Source organism: Lissotriton vulgaris, unplaced genomic scaffold (assembly GCF_964263255.1).
Source record: "Lissotriton vulgaris unplaced genomic scaffold, aLisVul1.2 SCAFFOLD_1922, whole genome shotgun sequence".
Lineage (NCBI taxonomy): Eukaryota > Metazoa > Chordata > Amphibia > Caudata > Salamandridae > Lissotriton > Lissotriton vulgaris.
The window spans coordinates 19,323-40,076 of NW_028250986.1; the positions used below are offsets into that span (position 1 = coordinate 19,323).

Sequence of the window (20,754 nt, forward strand, 5' to 3'; positions counted from 1 at the left end):
AATAGGAGTTGCAGGCTACCCAGACAATCTATACTAAAAATAAAAATAAAGTATTTTAAGGACCAGAAGGTGTGGGTTAGCAAAGAAGGTAGAGGTGGGGGAACCAACGTATGGTGTTCGAGTGGAGCAATGGGCAAGCAAAAGTAAAAAATAGAAAATCAGAGCATAGAACGTGTGGGATAATGTGGGTATCAAAGCAAATCATGAGGGAAGGGGGAAGTGATGGGGAGCAACAGAGAGTATGTAATACATTTTTTGGGGGGAGATGGCACAAATGGGGCATGCCTAGAAAACATGAGCACTCTCATAGCTTGCTGAAAGACAAAATATAAAGTAGTTCTCTTAAAGTGATTAACGGTAGGGTAAAACATCAGTCACTCAAATAAGTGGCAAAAAAGCTATGATCCGGAGTACAAGCACAAGAAGAGAAAGTCAAGCCATTAAATCACAAGCAAACAAATTAGAATGACCATAAATATAGCTAGTGGTAAGCAATGGGCTGGCTCTACGCCTACTATGGTTTTGCTTTGTCCGTAGACAGACAAAAGGTGTCTGGAAGGTAAGACCAAAAAAACAAAAAAAGCTGTTTCAGTGGCTGTGAAATGGTCATTCTCAAACGTTCCTCAAGAGAAAGTAAAACGTACCTTTTTTTTCGTTCAACCGGCTCGGATATCATTGCACACACTAAACACAGCCCTGTACGGGAAGAGAAAGTAAGGATTATTACTGAAGAATTTACACAAACCAACCATGAAACATTGGCTTCACAATATTATGCATCAAACAGATCACTTGTGTGTATTGCACATGTGAATGTAGAAAGAGAAAAAAAAATACATGAGCATGCGAGCATACAGTTTACAAATAGTATTTAGATGTGCAGAACTTATGACGGTGAACCTCCATGAAGGAAGCCGACTGGTAGGCGCAGTGTGCATATGTGTGGGGGAAGACCTAATTCATAGTAGGACTTGCGCAACGTTTTTTTTTTCCCAACAGATTTTATTGATTCTTTTTCAATCACAGCATAGCAGTTCAAATCATATAATTTGTTATGGACTCATTCCTTATATCAACTGGTGAATACGTATCACAGTGGGCCAAAACCTCAGCCAGCATTGGATATATAACCTTGATTATCCCCTCCCCCTTCCTGCGAGTCGTCGATATAATGATTCGTGTCTGGGGCGTCAGCTTTGTATATGTAACAAGCAATCTGAGTGCTTTCGTGGGGCATCGCAATATGGAGGTAGTATATTAGTCAGTGGGGTCGATCTTACATGGAAACTGTATGAGTAGTGTTGATTCTGGTGTCCTACATGTATCGGGGGATGTTCCCTATGGGTTTTCTCTTTCTCCCTCTTGGGTCTCTAAATATGGGTGCTCTAGGTCATGCGTGAGGGTCTCCCAGGCTCTGGCCATCTCCAGGTTTTGAAATCCTTTTTTTAGCCTCCCTCATCAGTACTCGCCCCTCACACCCCACCCATTTCAGGAGGTCTTTTTCCCAGGTGGTCAGATTAGGGCCTCTTGTGGCTTTCCAGTTCCTGGTTCTCACGCTTTGCTCGCACAAATACCAGGTCTTGGAATTTATTGGTGACTTTGGTTTTGGATGTATGGGGAACCATCCTAGGGAACCATCCTAAGAGAGAGTTTGGTGGGGAGCAGGGGTCCTCTATTGACAACCTCACTCACAGTTTGCACTACCCCCTCCCAGTATCCCTGCAGCTGGGTGCAGTGGGACTTGCTCACCCAAATAGATTGACTAGCTTGATCTGTGCAAGTAAGGAGCAGGAACAGGGGAATGCATTAAGTAGACTGATCTCATAAGACCCCTGCCTCTCGAACAAAGACCTGTAGGGCTATGAAGAGCACAGTCTTACAATTTTAGCTTAATCCCTATTCAGCGAGGTATGGTAAAGTAATATTTGCATTTCGGAAGATCGGATCTTCAGGGACAACACAGCACCGCACAATGAGGCCCCCTTGTAAATCGCAGCCTTGCATACTGTGCTGACCATTTCTCAAGGCTGTGGTGGGCACCATTCATACCTCAGCCACACATCAAAGCTTTCTGAATCGCGACTATGATATTACCTCAAATTACCCGGACAACTTGGCCTGAAGTTCTAAGCAAACTAACTGTTCATGAAGACTCCAAGAGCTCAGAGATCAGCAGCACAACTTGCTTTCCAATTTTTACTAACTATATGGACAAAATGTAATTCTTCTTAAAAAGTGTCAACCTTATGTGCCTTGCAACTATGCTTCAGAAAACCAAAAATATGTATAAAAAAAAAAGCTTTCACCTATCTAAGCCTCTTAAGTACCGAGCTATTACATATGTGAAGCATTCCACCATATTTTGTTCATCTGTGTCCCTCAAAAACAAAATAAAGAAGGCATTACCACATTGAAATCAATGGCCCTGCCAGTCTTGGACTAGTAGCTCAGCCACGCCCCTTTGCACACTAAGAAAATAATTCCCGATAACCGGCCTACCCATAGTTCACTGAAGTTCCTTCTTTTCTAAAGTTTACACCCTCGTACATTTCTTCCTTTTATTTGGCTAAATTTCATTTCTTACAATTGATTTACTATTTTCTCACATATTCTTTGTGGAATTGTTTGCTCGCAGATTTGAAACTAGATGGAGGTTGGCAAATTTGTTTCCCTCATACCCTTAAAGGGGTGTGAAATTCCTAATTTTAACAAAAACCTAAAAACATAAAACCGCAAATTAAGAGTGGCATTTCTTGTATTCATAAGCAGTCCTCTACTTGTTGGTCATCAGTAGCAGTGGGGTTCTTAAGCCCAGATAAAATGGGTTACCGTCTTTCTATACCTTTTCTACTGAAAGAGATTATGCCATTAGATATTAATGCTGCTATGCTGTCTGAGCAGCATCCTTCAGTTTAGTTTTTTGCTCTGTGCTTTCAGTTACAGTACGTATTTATTCATAGAGGTGAGAATTAAAGGGCAACATGAATAATAAATTGCAAACTGGGGGCATGGCCAGCCAACAAAGATGGCGATGCACATCGTTAATGTCTCAGTGGATTTGCCAAAAACGTCCCACATAGCGAGCAAGGATACAAAAAAATGGAAGAAATGAGATCCATGATGGGGTCACTGGCCATGCAACTGAAAATCACTGACTGAATTCTGGAGGCCGATGGATTCGAGGAAAGACCAACATTCAATGCCTACCAAAAGACGAGGCCCCGTATAGAAAGCGCGGACAAGATTGGGGAACACTAATGCACGTGCATTCGAGAAGACGTGGAAGCTCGATCAAGAGAAGCTTGATGGGAGGTCAGCAAGATATTAAAAAGAGGGTTCCTTGGCCTTGGGAGATCAACCCAAAGAGAGTGGGGTGGATGATTCCAATGAGGCGGTGATGCCAGTGGATCAACAGACACCAAGCAGCAAAGCCATGGCTACAACAGCCGGATGCAGCTGAGGCTATATAGACAGCCCCTCCCCTCCCCCCCCACACATCTGCCCCACCCCTTCTCATCCGGCATACGGGCAGAAATAAAGATACCCTATTGAGGGGAAGAGAGGTGTGAGGCGCAAGGAGCAAAACTGTCAGAACTGAGTGACCAAAAATGACAATGGAAAAACCCATAAGACACTGGAAGAGAGTACAGTGAAATCAGCTGTCGGAAGAACAAGCATATGAGCTCATAGTTACAAGCATAAAGAGACATGAAAGCGAAAACAAGCATTTGCAATGCAATAGGTCTCGCATTAGTAACAGGTTGAGCGATTTGCGCTGCTAATAATGCAACGCCAGTAACTCAAACATTTAGTAATGTGAGACCTACTGCATTACAAACTCTTGTTTATTCTGGTTTCACCATAGACCAGGAGTGGCACCTGCTGACTAGATAGTAACACACATTAGCCCTATCAGCAGGAAGAGGAGCACCTGCATGAGCGAAGGCGGCCATCATTTCTGTTGACATGCGACTGGAAAACCTTTCAGCTTATTTGTGGCAAAGAAGAGGACAACATTCCTAGTCCTATGAAGTTGGAACTGTTCATTTACAAGTTCGTAAACTATGAAGGCTTGGTCAGTGACCTTCATCTGTGCTGACATGTTGGGGAGTCAGTCGTGTTAAGCCACTGAGATTTCTAGCAGTTGAGTGGCATGACATCCAGCTAATTTACAACACTGACCATATAAGCAAGTTCAAGATCGCACGTCTTTACACTACACTTGGCCTTCAACCAGATTGACTTTTTTCCAAGGCTCAGTGTTTTTAAGATCAAAACTAAAGCCACAAGGTTGGGGAGAATAGCATTGATTTGGACAAATGTGAGAACATGCTGGATCCCAAGGATGCAGTCACATTTATCTGACAACTAGGACTGATTTGACCGTAAAACATTTTTTTGATGGCGACTGCTCTGTACAGGAACACTTGGATTTAAAATTTTTATAAAATTGCTCTTTGACCTTGCAAACTTTGCGGGGGCAAACTGGGATTAAAAGAAGCTGAAATTAGTATGATAATCACTATTAATTGTGAAATAAATAGTCCACATATCCTATGATACTCCAGGGTCAGCAATGTTTAGTGGGTCTTGGCGAATTATACCTCATTATGCGTTGTACCATAATATTGTTGTCACAATTATCATCTGACTTAGTGTGTCCTAAATATCGTTTTTTAAATGCTGTTCCATTAGCGTTAATCGAACATCTACAACCAGTGGCATGCTGCTTTAGGAAACGATATTTAGAACACAATATGTCAGACAATATTTCGGACATCCATATTGTGACATATCACCGTTTGATTTTTTAGCAGATTAGTTTCAATGACTGGATCTCCACTGACTTACACACTGGCCTTCTGATACAAGCATCATGTGATGGTTGTTCCACGCATGCCCAGAAGGGCTGAAGCCATTCCAGATTTGTATTCATCACATGCACCTTGCCCAGATGACCTCAAAATGTCATGTCCATGGCCCATGCTCGACACCCCTGCATTGCGATATATGCTGACGCATGTTCCTTCCCAGAGGACTTAGCATTGCCCAATTGTTTGAGAAGAGATATATAAATATTCTTTAGAAAAACAACTGATGTAAGAGGCCAGTAAATATCCTGTCAGAGTGTATACACTTCCCCAGAAGCGGCCACCAACAGATCACGCGCAGCCTAGATCTTGCATCTAAATAACATAACATTTCTCTTTTTGAAATCAGCTTGGACTTTGTTGGAACAACGTAACAAATTCTAAAGATTTATCACTTTATTTCTAACTTGTCCAAAGACGTGCACTTGAGAAAATACCTAACAGGCTTGTGTGGGAGAAGTCATATTTACCCTCGAGAAGGTCTCCAGAATATACAGCCCTTTTGGTCTTATTCCCATTCTGAAACACGGAGCATCAATCTTCCACTTAACAGGATTTTTACGGCTGCTTAAATTATCGGATGTAAACCAAGTGTTTGAGTTCTGACATTAAACCTTGAGGGCGTTCAAGGAGCAAACTAGGTCCCGCTGAAGTGCACCGCCACTGCAAACATTTAATGACCCCCCCGTGTACCTGTACCGTATGTGCTTCACTGAGGCGCCAGCTCCAAGTCCCATTCCGGAGGCATTATGGAGGAGTATGTCGCCGCACAGGCAGAGCAGGGGAAGTCGATGGTCTCGAGCCGCCCAGGGGCTGCAGAACAGCCCCAGGAGGTCTTATCAGGTGTAGTGGGAGCAGCGTCAACATAAGCGCTGCTCCCCAGATAGCAATCCAGGAGCGACAGGATTCCCAGCATAGACTGCATCATGGGACAAATAAGGAAGGAGTCCCTACAGGAATAGATTACGCTTAGCAGTGGAACAAAACTGTAGTTGGTCGGTGCTGCTTCCAGCCGAAGGGAAGCAAAACGGAAGTGCTGCATTGGACCGCAAGCCAACCATAAGCTTGCTAACAAAATAAATGCCACAGTTAATGAATGGCAAGCGGCAGGAGAAACTACCAGCAAGAGGCAGAGTCTTACCCAAGTATACAGATTACCTGATGCCTCGTAGAGGCAGCGCATGCGCTACCTATGCGAGACCTAAAAATACTATCCCCTGTAAAAGCGACAAGCTAAATTCTAAACTGTAGGAAGCAAAGGAAGATTGCCAGAGAAAAGTAAACACAATGAAAGAACCTTCTAGAGACCAGTAAAAAATAAGAAAAAAGAAATAATATCTAAAATTCTTTACAACATCTGATATGAAGAGAATGCATTGGAAGCTTGCAAGAATTCAAAAAGAGCATACAGTACTCTCAGAATCAGGGAAGATCCTCAGACAGTACTGTCAGAAATTAGGAAGATTAGACAATCACAAACCATCAACAAAGCAAAGAAAAAAAATCATCTAAACAGTGAATGCATGCACACAAAGTAAAAGGGCAAAAAACAACTCAGTGGATTCTATCCCATCCTAACTGGGACACAACAGATAACAGAGTCCATCCACACACCTCAAGAAAGGTCTACAAATGGTGACACTGCTAACCAAAAAAGACTTATTGACCATGTTTCACAACAGAAGGATGGAATGGAAAAAAGAACCGAAGCAATAAAGAGGCAGTAAGCAGAACACCACCTGAAATGGGTAATGCCCTCAAACAAGACATTGACCATATAGCCCTTAGGCTGCATGATCTAGAAGAAAATATAGACAGTATCGAGAAGACCGAGAAAAGTACCAGCGACAAATTAACAGAGATGAAAAGCAACATAACATCTCTGCAGGAGAAGTGTGAAGACTTCAAAAACCATGCCAGAAGGGACAAAACAATATAAAGTTCACAGAAGACGCAAAAGTATCAGACTTAACAGACAGTTTTTGTACAAATCCTAAAGCTTAAAGAAAAAGTGCTAGAAATATAATGAGATTGCAGAGGGGACCTCAAAACGTAACTCCGTCAGGCCAAGAAATACAGTATTTAAAATGGCATCCTACCAGCAAAAAGAAGGCCTGATTCAAGAAACAAGAAAGAATACCTCACTGATTTTCCAAGGAGGAAAAATACTACTCCTCCAAGACATGGCACCACCAATATTTATGAAAAGAAAACTACTTCATCCAATAGTTGAACTTGTCAAGCGAGGGCTCCGGTTTCGATAGACCTATCACTCAAATATCAAGTTTCAATTTGAAAGGCAGTACTATCACGAAAAAGTGGAACAGGAAGGGTGGTTAATCCTGGAAAAGAAAACAGACTGAAGAAACAAGGAGAGCAGAAGATCCATTGTCAGCTAGAAACCCTCAAAGAGATAGCAAACTCAAAGGAACATATCAAAGAGGATAGGTTGATCAAAAGAAAGACAGTGAAGACAGAAAACAAAGTAACAAAGGAATGTTAGGACTGTATACAATAGGTAACAATCAATAAGCGAGACCCTTGGCGCGTAGAAGGAACAATAAGATACAGGGGCAGGCTCTCAAGTAATGGCTAGAAAAACTGAATTCAGACTGGAAGAGAAAAAACAATATCAAGAGTAATAATATCAAGAGGGCAGAGGCAAACATGAAGAACTTCACAGGACACGCCTGAAGGCTGAAGAAAGTGGGAGGCTACACTGAATGCGACCACTGGGGAGGCCAATGAGGTACCAGTTACAAAACTTTGGGTAGAGGGAGAAAAGGCAGGAGGGGGGAAAATCCTTTTGGATGACAAAAAAAAGAGACATTTAAAAAAATCAAAACCGGTAGAAAAAATGTGCACAACAAAATGGAGATTAAGAAACTAACATACGTTAGGGGAGGGAAATTGACAGCCTAACAGTCAAGGGTACATAGTAAACTAGAAGAAATATGGACAGAGATGGTCTTACCCAATTTTAAAGGTTTTTGTTTTGGGAGTAAGTAAACAGGTTTAAGACAAATCATACAAGAGCCAAATAAGACTAAAGAGGTGATGATACTGCACACTGAGAGAAACTCTTGGAGATCCTTCTGGACAAAAATGGAGATACACATTTGTGAAATGTGGGTTGGGCATGCAGGCATGCACTACATCCACAGTGTATGCACCAAACCAGAGTCAAGGCGTACTTAGAAAGTATTGAGTAAATTACAAGGTTTTGAAGATGGAGAAATGTTTCTAGTGGGAGATTTCAACAAAGAGGTGGATACAAAAATAGACCAGTTAGGAGAGCAATGTTGTAAAATTAGGCAAATGTCTCAAGATATGCAAGAGCTCATTCAAGATTTTGGCTGTTATACATGTAGAGGAAGACTTACCGTGCGAGAAAGACTACACCTATTACGATCACACCATTCAAGTAGACAAGGTTATAGTGTAAAAGGAGTAATCTCAATATCAGCTCACTCATCTCGAACTGGTGAATTGATAGGGATTGACAGTGCAGAGAAACACAAAACAGGGATTAGGAGGGAATTCTTTATGCAATGCAGCCAAAAGGGATGACAGTGCACACCATAAAGTATTATTGCACACTAGACTCCACTACAGACATGTTTTGGGAAACACTGAAAGCTATCAGAGGTAAAATTATAGGACAAGTAGTGAAGACAAATATAATGGAACCTGTGCACAAAAGCAAGCTAGAAACAGACAAAAGGGCCCAGTAGAGAAACATGAAAAACAGGCAACCAAAAAGACCTGAGAAAAGTTGCACAACTAAGAAGACAGATGAACATAATAAATAGATCAGAAAAAGCCCTTGGTGTTACCTCGAAGGACATACGAATAGGGAAAGAAAGCACATGCACTACTAGCTATAACATTAAAGATCAAACAAAATAGAGACAGGAATAGGTCACTTGTAGATAAGAATAGGTAATTAACCTTGAGCGGCAGAGAGAAGGGGACCATATTACATATTTAGGAGCTTCTACATGATGCTATATGAAGAAGACTACTACTCACAAAAACAAAAAGTATTCCTATCAAACATACAACTTCCTAAGATAACAAAAAAAAAACCTGGGAGAGAACCCCACAGCCACTTACTGAGGAAGAAGACAGAAAGGCCATAAAAGTCAAACTTTAGAAAGGCCTTGGAGCCAGATGGATTAATGAGGAAATTTGATAACATATTTATGAGTCTCCTTATCTTGAGAAGCTTGTTTCAAGATATAACTAACAAACGAAAGGGTTATTTATAATAATGAATGATGCATACAAGATAGCCTTCCAAAACAAGAAAAAGATTAGAGACACAGTTCATCACATACACTACTGAGACCACACATTGAAGATGACATTTGTAGTATCCGGACTTTCAGTAATCCTCCCAAACATATTACAGAAATACCAATTAGGTTTCATATGCAAGTGCCAGACATCTGACAATATATGGCGAACCCATCTTATTCCCAAGAGAAGGATCCAGTTGGCTCGGTGAGTGTTGGATGCTGAAAAGGCATTCAACACCAAGATGAGAATTTTTAAAAAAAAATTTATTATGACTATCAAATTTAGCCTAAAATAAGACCCAATTTATATGTCTAGGACTTCTTATAATGCCCCTGCAGAAAAAATTCTCAGAGAAAATCAGAAATCCAAAGAGGTATGAGGCAGGGGTTTCCTATAGTTCCCTTGTTGTTTGCAATGTCATCAACCCACTGGCCCAAAATACACACAAACATAAGTGCGACCAGAGGGAAGATATTTGGAGGCACAACACACAAGATCAGACTATATGCTTATGACGTGTTAGTCTATGGGACAAATACAATACAGTCAATGTAGATGCTACTGACAGCATTAGTGGAATATAGACAAATTACAGGAAACGTTCCTCCACTTTACCTGTCAAAGAGGAATCAGCCAGAGTTTCTAAACAAAATTACCAATACATCTAACTGAAAGTAGGATTGGTATTTCCAGACAAAACAAGTTTACTACAAAGCATAACAATTGGAGTCATAGGAGAATGGTCTCCGAAGTACTCCAGCAAATTCTGGGGACATATGGATAACATCTCTGCAGGAGAAGTGTGAAGACTTCAAAAACCATACCAGGAGAACCCTTATGGAGGAGTGCGTCTGCCAGAAAAATTAGGACCACAGAGATTGTATGCAAACCACTTCATTGGCACACTTCTAAGTTCTAAACATATGGGATTAAACTGCAAAACCTCCACCCTAGAGAACACACCCCTCACCACTCACTCATACTCTTGTAATGAAGAATGGAAAAGTTAGGTAATTTGAAAGTTTCAAAAAACTGATGTGGTAAGAGAAATCAAGACTCTGGTACCAACAGCTTAGGTATTGGGCGACCTATCCCTCAAACTTTATAGTGGGCACTAGGTTCTAACATAAGTTTTAAAAAAATGGTGAAAGACACACTGGGGGCAGTATCTAAGATACACAATCTCTTCATAGAAAGCCATAGACCACAAAATGGGTGTATAAAAAAAGGTGTAAAAAGATCTTAAGTAAAGCAAGGTCAAAGAAGGATTGGCTTGTCTGCAGGAGAGACACAGGGAGATTTAACAAAACAATACTTCATAGCGAATTAAGACATAAACCAATGATGTACAGATACCAGACAGCAGATACAGTTATAACTGATGTGAAGAGATACCAGACACGGTTAGGGGATAATGAGTAGGGAAATTAGATCTAGTACACATTTGCTGGGCATGCCCAGTATTGCTAATCTACTGGAAGGAGGTTCTAGCTGCAATTAAAGATATAACAGGGTTTCCTTTTCTCAGCACTGGGGATGAAATCAGTGACCTGGAAAAACATCAGGAAAAGAAAATGGGCACTGGTCTCCCTGGTTTGAATTTTGATAACCAGAAAGTGGAAACAAACTATGGCTCTGACAATATATATGCAATACAGTAAAAGATGGGACGCGGAGGTGATGGAATGATTATCTAGAAATTTACTTCAAGAAAGAAGAAGACTTTGTCAGTATGGCAACCAGTTACGGACTACACAATTAAGGACTGTAGAGAAATAACATGCCCACAAGACAAATATCATTACATCTTTTTGACTGACTAAGAGCTCTGTTCAGGTTTGTTACTGTTGTGAACAAAAGGATAGCATGAACGTTAAGGGGTATAGGAATTTCACAGGAACAGAAATTATTAACTGCTGTTGTGTGTTAAAGTGAATAGGAAAATAAATGTTACAAAAATGAAAAAAGAAAGCATACCCCTCTCTAAAGAACAACTGTTGCTGCATAACACCACACTTGAATCTTTGTAAGCCATATCTCCTTGATCAACAGTGCCCACAGCTAGCGGATAACCACCACAGTATATTTTCAGTTGATTTATATAGAAATAATGTACCTACAATATACCTAAATGAAAATCATTTGCATATTCAAGGGTTATGATAAATATCTGTCCTGGCTCCAGCACTGGCACATCAATTTTGGCCTTTAAGAGATTATTAATTAGCAAAAAAATAGATAGATTGAAATAACTGAATTTATCTGAACCATTGCTAATTCATCCGAGCACATTCCATTCATTGTTATTTTTAGGTTTCGCCTAGCTACACCGTGCATGTGCTGATTGCTTTGGCGAGATCTATTGTTGTCGATTTCTTTTTGTGAAGGGGGACAGGACATGTGCACTCGTACAGAGGACAAGATATGTGCACGCATAAGGCTCGTGGCGGTAGCACAAGGGACAGCAGATGTGCATGCACGCATCCTGCCTGCTCCCTCCCTCCCATTCTCTCAATGTGGACGTGTACATGTAATTATATACACTGAACAATTTCTACTCTTAATGTTGGGTATCTCGTCCTACGATGAGCTTCCCCCAGAAATGTCTGTTATTACAAAAAGAACAGATTACAATTACAAATCACACTCATGCCGGTCTTCCTATTATATCACCCGCTTGCATCACTCAGGACATCAAACCACTAACAAAATACATACCTACGAATGTCCTGATTGTAAATGCCCACTCTAGAAACTTTAGCACCAATATACCCTCCATTCCCAGAACTAGCATTTGCAGATCAAATCAAAGATCAATATGCACAAATAATTTATATGCATTCACTCCCTGATATCTAAGACGCATGACACTTCCTACCAGAGGTGCCAACACAACTGAAGGAGGAACCCGCGTCTACAGCCTCTGTGCATGTTGTGGTAGCCTGCTTGCCCCCAGCTTCCTTGGCTGACCTGTCTGTCTCTCACTTTGTCACAATGCGGTCTGATCCTGCGCGCGAAGGCAACAGGAGGGGTGGCCTGGGAACAGCCTCCCCTGTATTGTGCGTGCGGTGGAACTTGTGCCGCGAGCCCAACGGCGAGATGGAAGTCACGTGCTGGACTCGCAGCAAGGGAGCTCCCTCGCTACCCAGGTCAGTTAGTTGAGTATTATTTATTGAATTAATGGTTACAGTACTCATGTTATTATATAAAGGTAGCAGAAAAAAAAAATTCTAACATTCAGCTGGGTTGTAGAATTGAACAAAGTAAATATTTCGAGAGACATTTGTGCATCTGAAAATAGGATGCAGCGTTACGGCCATAGCTGCAGACCTTGGAGACAGGGAACTAGGTTGGAGCCTTGGCTCAACATCCTGTGATTCCAGGCAAACCACTTAGTGTCCCCTGCCACCCTGCGTGTCCATATGTAATGTAACTTGTGCTCTTGTAACGCGCCCCTATAACTTCGGTTTAAGTTTTATAAAAAAATGCGGCCCTCCTTTGAGGCTGGACCGGGCATGAATCTGCTTGATTTCCAGTAGGCCCGCCGACCCGGACAGTAAAGCATTCCTATTTCGGACACGATGCACCACACTATAACACAGCTTACTGTTTGCAGCCCAGTAACTGGCATTTTTGGCGTTCGAGGTCAGTCAATATTTGATTACCGGCGGCTGTCAGGGACTTCAAGAGCTTCATCTTTGTCCGCCTCCACAAGTGACGGAAAGCTCTTGCTCCCCCTTGTGAAATGTTAGTTTGTTAAATAGGCCAAAACGCCCCTTACTTTAGCAGGCCTGAACCCCCACTTTCGCAGGTGCTAATGTCAGCAGTAAAACTCCTTAGATGTCTGTAAATGCTGTTTCAACAAATCAATATTTATCAGTATTTTTAGTGCAGTCCCTGCTCCTTCTGAAGCTGTAGTATTTACAGCGGTAGGCACTTCGTGGAAAACAATGTTAGTAGGTAAATGTTGGGGTTCTGCTGCCTCTTTGAAAGACACATGGCAATGTATTAAAATGCTGCAAAGAAAAAACGCTGATATTGCAGACACACACAAACATCAACACACACTGTTACTGCCTCTCAAACATTGCTGTTACTAGTGTTCCATTTATAAGCATTTGGAGGTAGCAGCAATCCCCAACCCCTAGGTTGCTGCTTGCAGCCAGTTTGGCTTCACCTAGGAATTAACCTTTCAGATTAATGATCGAAGTTCCCAAGCAGCGACCACTACAGTAAACACACTAAACAGCCCTCGTTTGATTCTGTACGCCTCCCTTGCCTAATTTCCATCATAATGGAATGTGCAGAAGTACTCTGGAAACTTGGTCAATGCTTTCCTGCCATTTGGGCTAGGGAAGGGGGCAATCCACAGCCCTGTACCAGGTTTTCATACCAGCCCCCCTCCCCACCTACACACACACTGCATGGAGAGAGCGCGCAAAGTGAAAAGCGAGACCCTCATTAATACATGGTAGGTTTGAAATGTTTGTCACTCAATTTTATAAATTGGGGACATCTGATGCATTTAGCAACATATTACTCCTCATTTACTACCATTTTCGCATCTCTTTTCTCTCTCAATACTCCTTTCCTTTCTTCAGCCTGCTCGTTCTCTCTCTTGATCCCTACCTTCCTATTCTCTAACTACATCTCAATGATTACCCTCTGGCCCTTCCTTTCTTATGCCCCTTCCAAGTTACTTCGGCTGTCCTTCCATCTTATTACTTCAAATCTTCCCCCTCTCCTTTTTTTCTTTGCCAGTCGCCTTTTCATTGGTCGTCTCCCCGTCATTCCTTATTTCCGGAGTAATCCTGTCTCCGCCTTTGCTTTCTTCATCTTTGCTCCTTCTCCTTTCTTTCTTGCCCCTTTTTAGGTCGAGTCTGAGCAGCACATGTGCCACTCTGCGAGGCATGGTGTATTGAGGTACGGATTTGAAGCTCCGCCGATATTTGTCATTGGCTTGTGTAATTGTCCACTATAAACTGTGGCTGTTCATTGGGTAAAGGCTTAGTAGTCCCTCCTTAGCACTGCCTGGTATCATTTTGTAACCTTCCATGGCGACACGCCCTATTACGTGTGTGTTTGCTCGGTAGGCTTTAATTACAGTGAACCCACTTACAGGGTCTCGGCAGCGGGGGAACCGCCCAAATCTTCCATACCCTTCATACGTAGTAAAAGGAGACACAGGAGCCTTCGTCTGCAGGAGGAACCCTGATTCATTCAATAGCCCGGGCTATGGAACAGAGTCCCAAGCTAGTCAGAGACAAAACCCAGGAGGCTGCTACTTTACTCTGTAGCTTACAAGCCTTTTATACATTTTTCATACCATTCTTTTGGCTGTCAGTCCATTATCCAATTAGGGCAGGTGTTTGTAGTTGATAGCTTGATCAAGGCGATGCTTGTAGTTGGTGACCTGGTCAAGGCTTGGTACACAGAACATTGTCCACTCTATGCTTGTAGTTGGTGACCTGGTCAAGGCTTGGTACACAGAGCATTGTCCACTCTGCTTTGATCAGGGCTCTTTTTTCAGGTCATTGTTCAATTGCCTGATCAAAGCCTGGTCTTTCAAGTCATTTGTTTATTTACCCTGATTAGAGTCCAGCAGTCAGATCATTGTCTAGATAACCTGTTCACTGTGTCAAGGATGTTTTATCAGGCTGGGAGCAGGAGAGGAAAAATTAATCATTCACTCGGGTGAGGGGCATGTGGCTTTCCGATGAACTGAAGAGAACAGGGGGTTGGGCGGGTGACAGTTCCTGGGCAGAAATGCAGGCCTGCAAAAATTGATTTTTGTCGTGCTGATAGAATTTTCCTCGTACATCAGGAAAAACTTCCAGGTGGGTCGTGTGGAAAGTGTTGAGATGGCAATGTAAAAATCAATGGAGTCCTGTAAAAATGATTGTCGTTCAAAAAATACATTTCCTCAACAGCCTCCGAGCACAATTTTCACAAGTAGGGTTGCCCTACCTGCTGTTGCAGGCAGGACACGCTCTCTACTAACGCTTTTAGAAAAAATTATAGTTCTCATTTGCAATGCAATAGGTCTCTCATTTGCAAGAGTTTAAGCTATTGGCCTTGTAAATGACAATGCCTTTTATTTATCAGTTTTAAAAACAAAACCTAAATAAAAGGCATCATCATTTACAATGCCAATAGCTCAAACTCTTAAATGCGAGACCTATTGCGTTGCAAATGCTGGTTTAGCTTGTCTGCACTAATACAGAAGGGGACAGACCATGTGCAAGTCCAACCTGAAATGCTCGTCCACATTCCTTCTAAAGGAGATCAAAAGCAACAGTCATGTCGGCTCTGGAATGATCACAGACGGGCTGTTGCCACAGCAAGCAATGTCTAGCACTGCTTAGATTCTCTTCTAAAGGTGATCTGCCCAGAGAGGTCGAGCTGGACTATTCCTCTGGGGGCAGGACCAAAAAATAATTTGGTTAAGTCGGGTGTTGGTCAGGGCTGGCAAACTGGACAAAAAACATCACAGACCAAGACGCATCCAGAATAGATCCCAGTGGCTGAAATTAATTCAAAGCATTCCACCCATCACTTATTATTTTTTTGGGGGGGAGGGGATAACCAAACAGAGCAAACCACTGTGGCTCTGTTATCACTCTCTAAAACAATGTATGGGGGTTCCATCTCCTGATCTCAGCATCAATGTATTGTTTGCGCTACGCCGGGTTGAAGAGATGCAGATGGGCGTGTCCTTTCATTGAAAATAGCACCCCTCCCACCCCCAAATACGCAAGAAAACATCCACACAGACATTTGTCTGCCATCAGGTTCTGTGTCAGCAGTTTTGTGGAGTATCCTCTCTACCGATTGAGTTTAAAGCTGCTGCTGCTTCTGTACAGCTACCAGCTGCAGGAAAATCCATCTTGGGAGACGGAGAAATGCAGATTTTCTACCCATGGAAATGCAAACCACAGATTCTGCAGTTACACTAGATTGATTAATGCTAATCACTACAAATTAGAAAGGATAATTCTACTGGGTTGCGCTCTTTTCAAGCAAGCATATTTTAACCGGCTACTTCCAATTCATTAAACTGAGATCTTTTTTTTTTTTATTTATTCAAGCAACATCTTGTGCCCTAAACAATCGACGTCGCCAGCCAGAGAATACAGTTATTTCATGGGTTTGCTGGCAGTTTAATCCATGAGCCACTTATTAGGAAACAACTGCAAGCCCACTTTCAAACTGAATGTTCTTTTGCGTTCTAAAGAGGGCTTGAAATGAATGAGCTCCTTTTTCACTCTTTCCATTGTTTAACCATTAAAACGGAGTATTTCATGTTGGTCAGATATTCCTCAGGGCATCAAAAATCAAAGTGATGGATGGAATGCTTACATTAAACTCAGCCACAGGCCATCACTAGGGCTGCATCCCAATTGAATCGTTTTTGCCCACCAGGACACATCAGTTTGGGCCCAGCCATATGCAAATCAGTTTTAACCCAGCACCAATGAAAACAGTCCAGCCCAAACTGCCAGGCTCATCAGCCAGGTATAGCTTGATTCCAGTGGCACAGTGAGCACATGACCCACGTCTTGGCATACCCGTCACATGTCAGACGTTCCTGGCAGAGTCATTTTATGGTTTGTTTATGCTTTAGAGTCTGGCTGCGGCACTCTTAATTATGGTTACTGTTAGACTTGGCATGTTTCCCCTGAGTCTTTTGCTTTCTGCCCTCCTGGTTTTGACTCTTTTCTTGCTGGCGTAGTGTTTCCGCGCACTTTTCGCACTGCTGATCAGTGAAAAAGTGCACGTGCTCCTGTGGTAAAGTAGGGTATGGATTGGGTTTTCCATGATTGGATATTTGGTTTTCTTGTCAGCCCAGAGTAAAGTGCCAGAGCCTGTGAATTAAATACTACACGTGGCCCTGCAGCATGGATTGTGCCACCCATGTGAGTAGCCCGGAAAAGGCACCTCAGACCTGCCATTGCAGAGTATGCGTGCAGTGTGTAACTGTCATGTTGACTTGGCCCGTGCACACACTAGCCAGTTCCTAACCTTCCCTTTTCTTACATGTCAGGTACCCCTAAGGTAGGCACAAGGTACCCCTGTGGGCAGGCAGCACTGTATGTGAAAGGTAGTACATGTCTGTTTTGTGTAGCATGTCCTGATAATGAATTACAACCCATTTCGTTTTTCACTATTGCAAGGCTACCTGTTCCCCATAAGACAGAATAGGAAGTTTGTTTATAACATCTTATAAACATAACTGGCCCTGGGAACTAGGTGGGAAAATAAAATGTAGTATGTCTGAACTCAATCTAAAGATGCATCTTTTAGGTAAGGTGGCTTTTACATTCTGTGTTTGAAAATACCACTTTTAAAAAGTAGGTATTTTTTTGCTCCGTCATCCTGTGTGCATCTTTTGGAATATGGATTGCCTGTCTGGGTTTTGGACGAAAGATGGCTAGGAAGCAGGAGTGGCTCCAGATACTCTAGGTAGGCCAGGAAAGGGCTGAATAGACCTGGGTTGTGATAGGGGAAGAGGGAGGAGATTTCCTTGCACCTCAAAGGACCTGGTCTACCTCTGACAATCCAGTCTCCACCCCCAGCCAGGAAATCACACCAGAGATAGCAGAACTCATTCTGGTTGGGCACAGACACACTCTGCCTAGAGGATCAATGGAATTTTGGATACAAATACTGGGGCCCAGACCCCTGAACTTTAGAACTCATCTGGATCAAGAAGACTGCCAAGAAGAAGAGCCGGGGGAGCTGTGAGGAGGAACGACCGCTCTGCAGAGCGCTTTCCTGGGCTGACATTGCAGTGGCTGCGTCTGTATTGGGCAGTGAAAGGCCTGGACTTGACTTTCTGCAACCTAATTTGTGAGTCTCTCCAAGGGCTTGAAGTAGAGCTTGCCCCCTGTTCACAAAGTCTCAGGAACCGCAAAGACTTCAAGCTCCACTGTCAGCAGCACTGGGGACTGTGTGTTTTGTGCAGCAACAGAGGAATACTAACTCGACGAGGTCTATGACACCGCAGTCCTGACGGCACCGAAGAGGGCACCGCCACTCTGGTCTCACCGACGAAGCCTGCTTATGCTGCCACTGAGCCGTTGCTCGCACTACGACCTGTGGGCCCCGCACTACGCACCGCCTCGCTTCACAACGCAGCTCCAAGCCGAAATAGACGCTGCTGCTTGCACCGTGGTTCGAGGGAACCGCTCGTAAAGTTAGACAATGCCCCGCCGTCATTCCGCACCACAACCTCGACCTACCAACACCGGCACCATAGACTCCTGTTTGTCAGCAGACAACATCGCTTCAGCAACAATGACTCTGCTTGCACAGTGACCTGCCAGCACCGTGACAAGCACCGCCTTCACCTCGCACCGCGACCCTGGTCCCACCGACGACGCCATCTGATGCCGCCACCAAGCCGCTGCTCACACCATGACCTGAGGGCACCGCACGCCGCTCGGCTGCACTTCGCACCGCAGCACCCGACACCAGCGCTCCTGATCCCAACAGAAAGGAGCTCAACGTGCAACCGAGTGACTTCAAGGGCCTTGGCGCCCTGCATCTCTAACAGGTACTGTTTGCGGGTCTTCCCTACACCGTATCTGGTCCGCGACGCTGCGACCAGCCTGAACTGTTTGGCTTTGTTTGCTCACAACACCACAATAGCCCCAGATGGAGCCATCGACATCAAGGAACTGTTTTTAAAGCGTATTTTCATCATTGTAGATTTTTTAAGTACTGTATTGTGGATTTATATTGTTTTTGGTCTTGTATATAAAAGTATTGGATATTTTTCTAAAACTGGTGTGGTGTCCTTTTGTTGTGCTTACACTGTATTACTGTTGGTTATGTGCAAACGCTTTACACACGGCCTCCAAGATCAGCCTGGTTGCTTTTGCCAAGCTACCAAGGGGGTGAGCAGGGGTTATTTTAGGAGTGTAGCCTGCTTACCCTGACTAGGAAGAAGAACCCCTATTTGGACAAAAGGTGCAAGCCCTTGCCAACTAGAGACCCCCATTTCTAATAGTTACATTAGCAAAGCACTTTTGATTTTCATAAAAATCTATACATACATCCTTATTTACAGGTTTTTTTCTTATGGCTGTGGTCCAATATTCCGGTATATGTTTGAGTTTTCTCAAGATGCCTTTTTGTTTAACTGCAATTAAAATGTTCATAAAATAGCAAGCAGATGCTTTGAGTAGATCGCTTTATCTGCTCAATATGACAAGCTAATGTTTTAGGAGACAATGTGTTTATTTACGAAAATATTTGAAAAGCTACTTGAATGATAATTTAGGTTCATGGCGGGGGGGGGGGGTCACTTATGGCATCATTCACTTGGTACATCAAACACGCAAAAGAAGATGAGAGAAATGCTTTCAATAAGTCAATAAGTCTAGCCACTGGCAACTGCTAGGGGTGGCCTTCCAACCAGTCATTCTTTTGCCCACCATTCCACCAGTCTTGACCCTGCTCCAATAGGAACAGCCCAGCCCAAACAACTAGGCTAGGCCCGGATAGGTGCTCCTTATTTAGGTGTAACTTGGTTCTAGTGGCAGGGAAATGGTACCCCTAGCGATGGCCACGAGTTAGACTTATTGCAAGCATTTCACCAGTCACCTTTTGTTGGATGGTCATTTACTAAGTGCTAGGTAAGGGTATGCACATTTTATATATTTCCTTTTTGTATAATTATGCAAAATTTCGGAAAAATTACATTACACAAATCTGGCACCTAGTTATATTTGAGCACAAAGTGTATACTCTTTCAAAATTGACATGCACTTTGCACAGCAAAAAAACTGAGCAAATAAACAATTTCCGTGAACAAGAGACACTTGTGTTCTTTTAGTGTCATTCTGATGCTCCTACAATAGGATTTTTTTTACTAGAGTGACCCCCAAATAAACTATGTGGTGTATTGGCATAACTTTGTAGAACTTCCCATAAAAAGCGTAACGCAAATGTCACATATTACGCTGGCATTATTGGAATTTCTCTCAAGTACAAGGGTCTATACGGCAGATATTTCATGGCTCACAAAGCCAATTAATAAACTAATGTTCGAGGTTTTGTGACATTATCACTACATATAATTACACCACTAAGAACGAAACGGGTCCAGAGGGCTGTATCTTACTTCTGAATCTAAGTTCTCTAATATGTAAGAGGTACCTTTGCTGTCCTATACTATAAAGTCGGTGCAATCGAAGGCAAAGCCTTGATAAGGCTTGATATTCTGTGAGCTGAGCAACTTCACATTCCTAGTCTACCTATTCAAGTACATTATCAGTCACATCATGAAAATAAGACCCCACACCCATGGGAAAATGAAGGCAAGTGGGAGCTAGAAATATCGAATTACTATGTCAGCATTCTGAAAAAGGATAGTCTTAGTTCAGCTCCAGAAGAACGGCCCTTCAAAAAGTGGCGGCCACCACATACAAAAAGTGGTAGGGTGGGGGGCACAGAGGGGTGAGTGGGGTAGGGTAGATTATTAATAATTAAAAAAAAGGAAAACTTACGTTGAACTGCCGGCCACTTCCAGTGTTGTGCCTGGTCGTGTCGTTATTCTTTGTCTCAGCAGGTACTG

The 20,754-nt window shown here is 42.8% G+C and overlaps 1 protein-coding gene across 1 annotated transcript in view; it reads right to left on the reverse strand.

Moving 5' to 3' along the window:
• Positions 1-644: 644 nt before the first annotated feature.
• Positions 645-20,754, reverse strand: part of LOC147663068 (putative sodium-coupled neutral amino acid transporter 8) — a gene marked incomplete at its 3' end in the record, with an annotated part of 197,625 nt that continues 177,515 nt past the window's right edge. The window contains exon 9 of the mRNA XM_086950706.1: positions 645-696. Within this exon, the coding sequence (XP_086806832.1) occupies positions 645-696 (52 nt within the window). The remainder of the gene's footprint in view (positions 697-20,754) is intronic.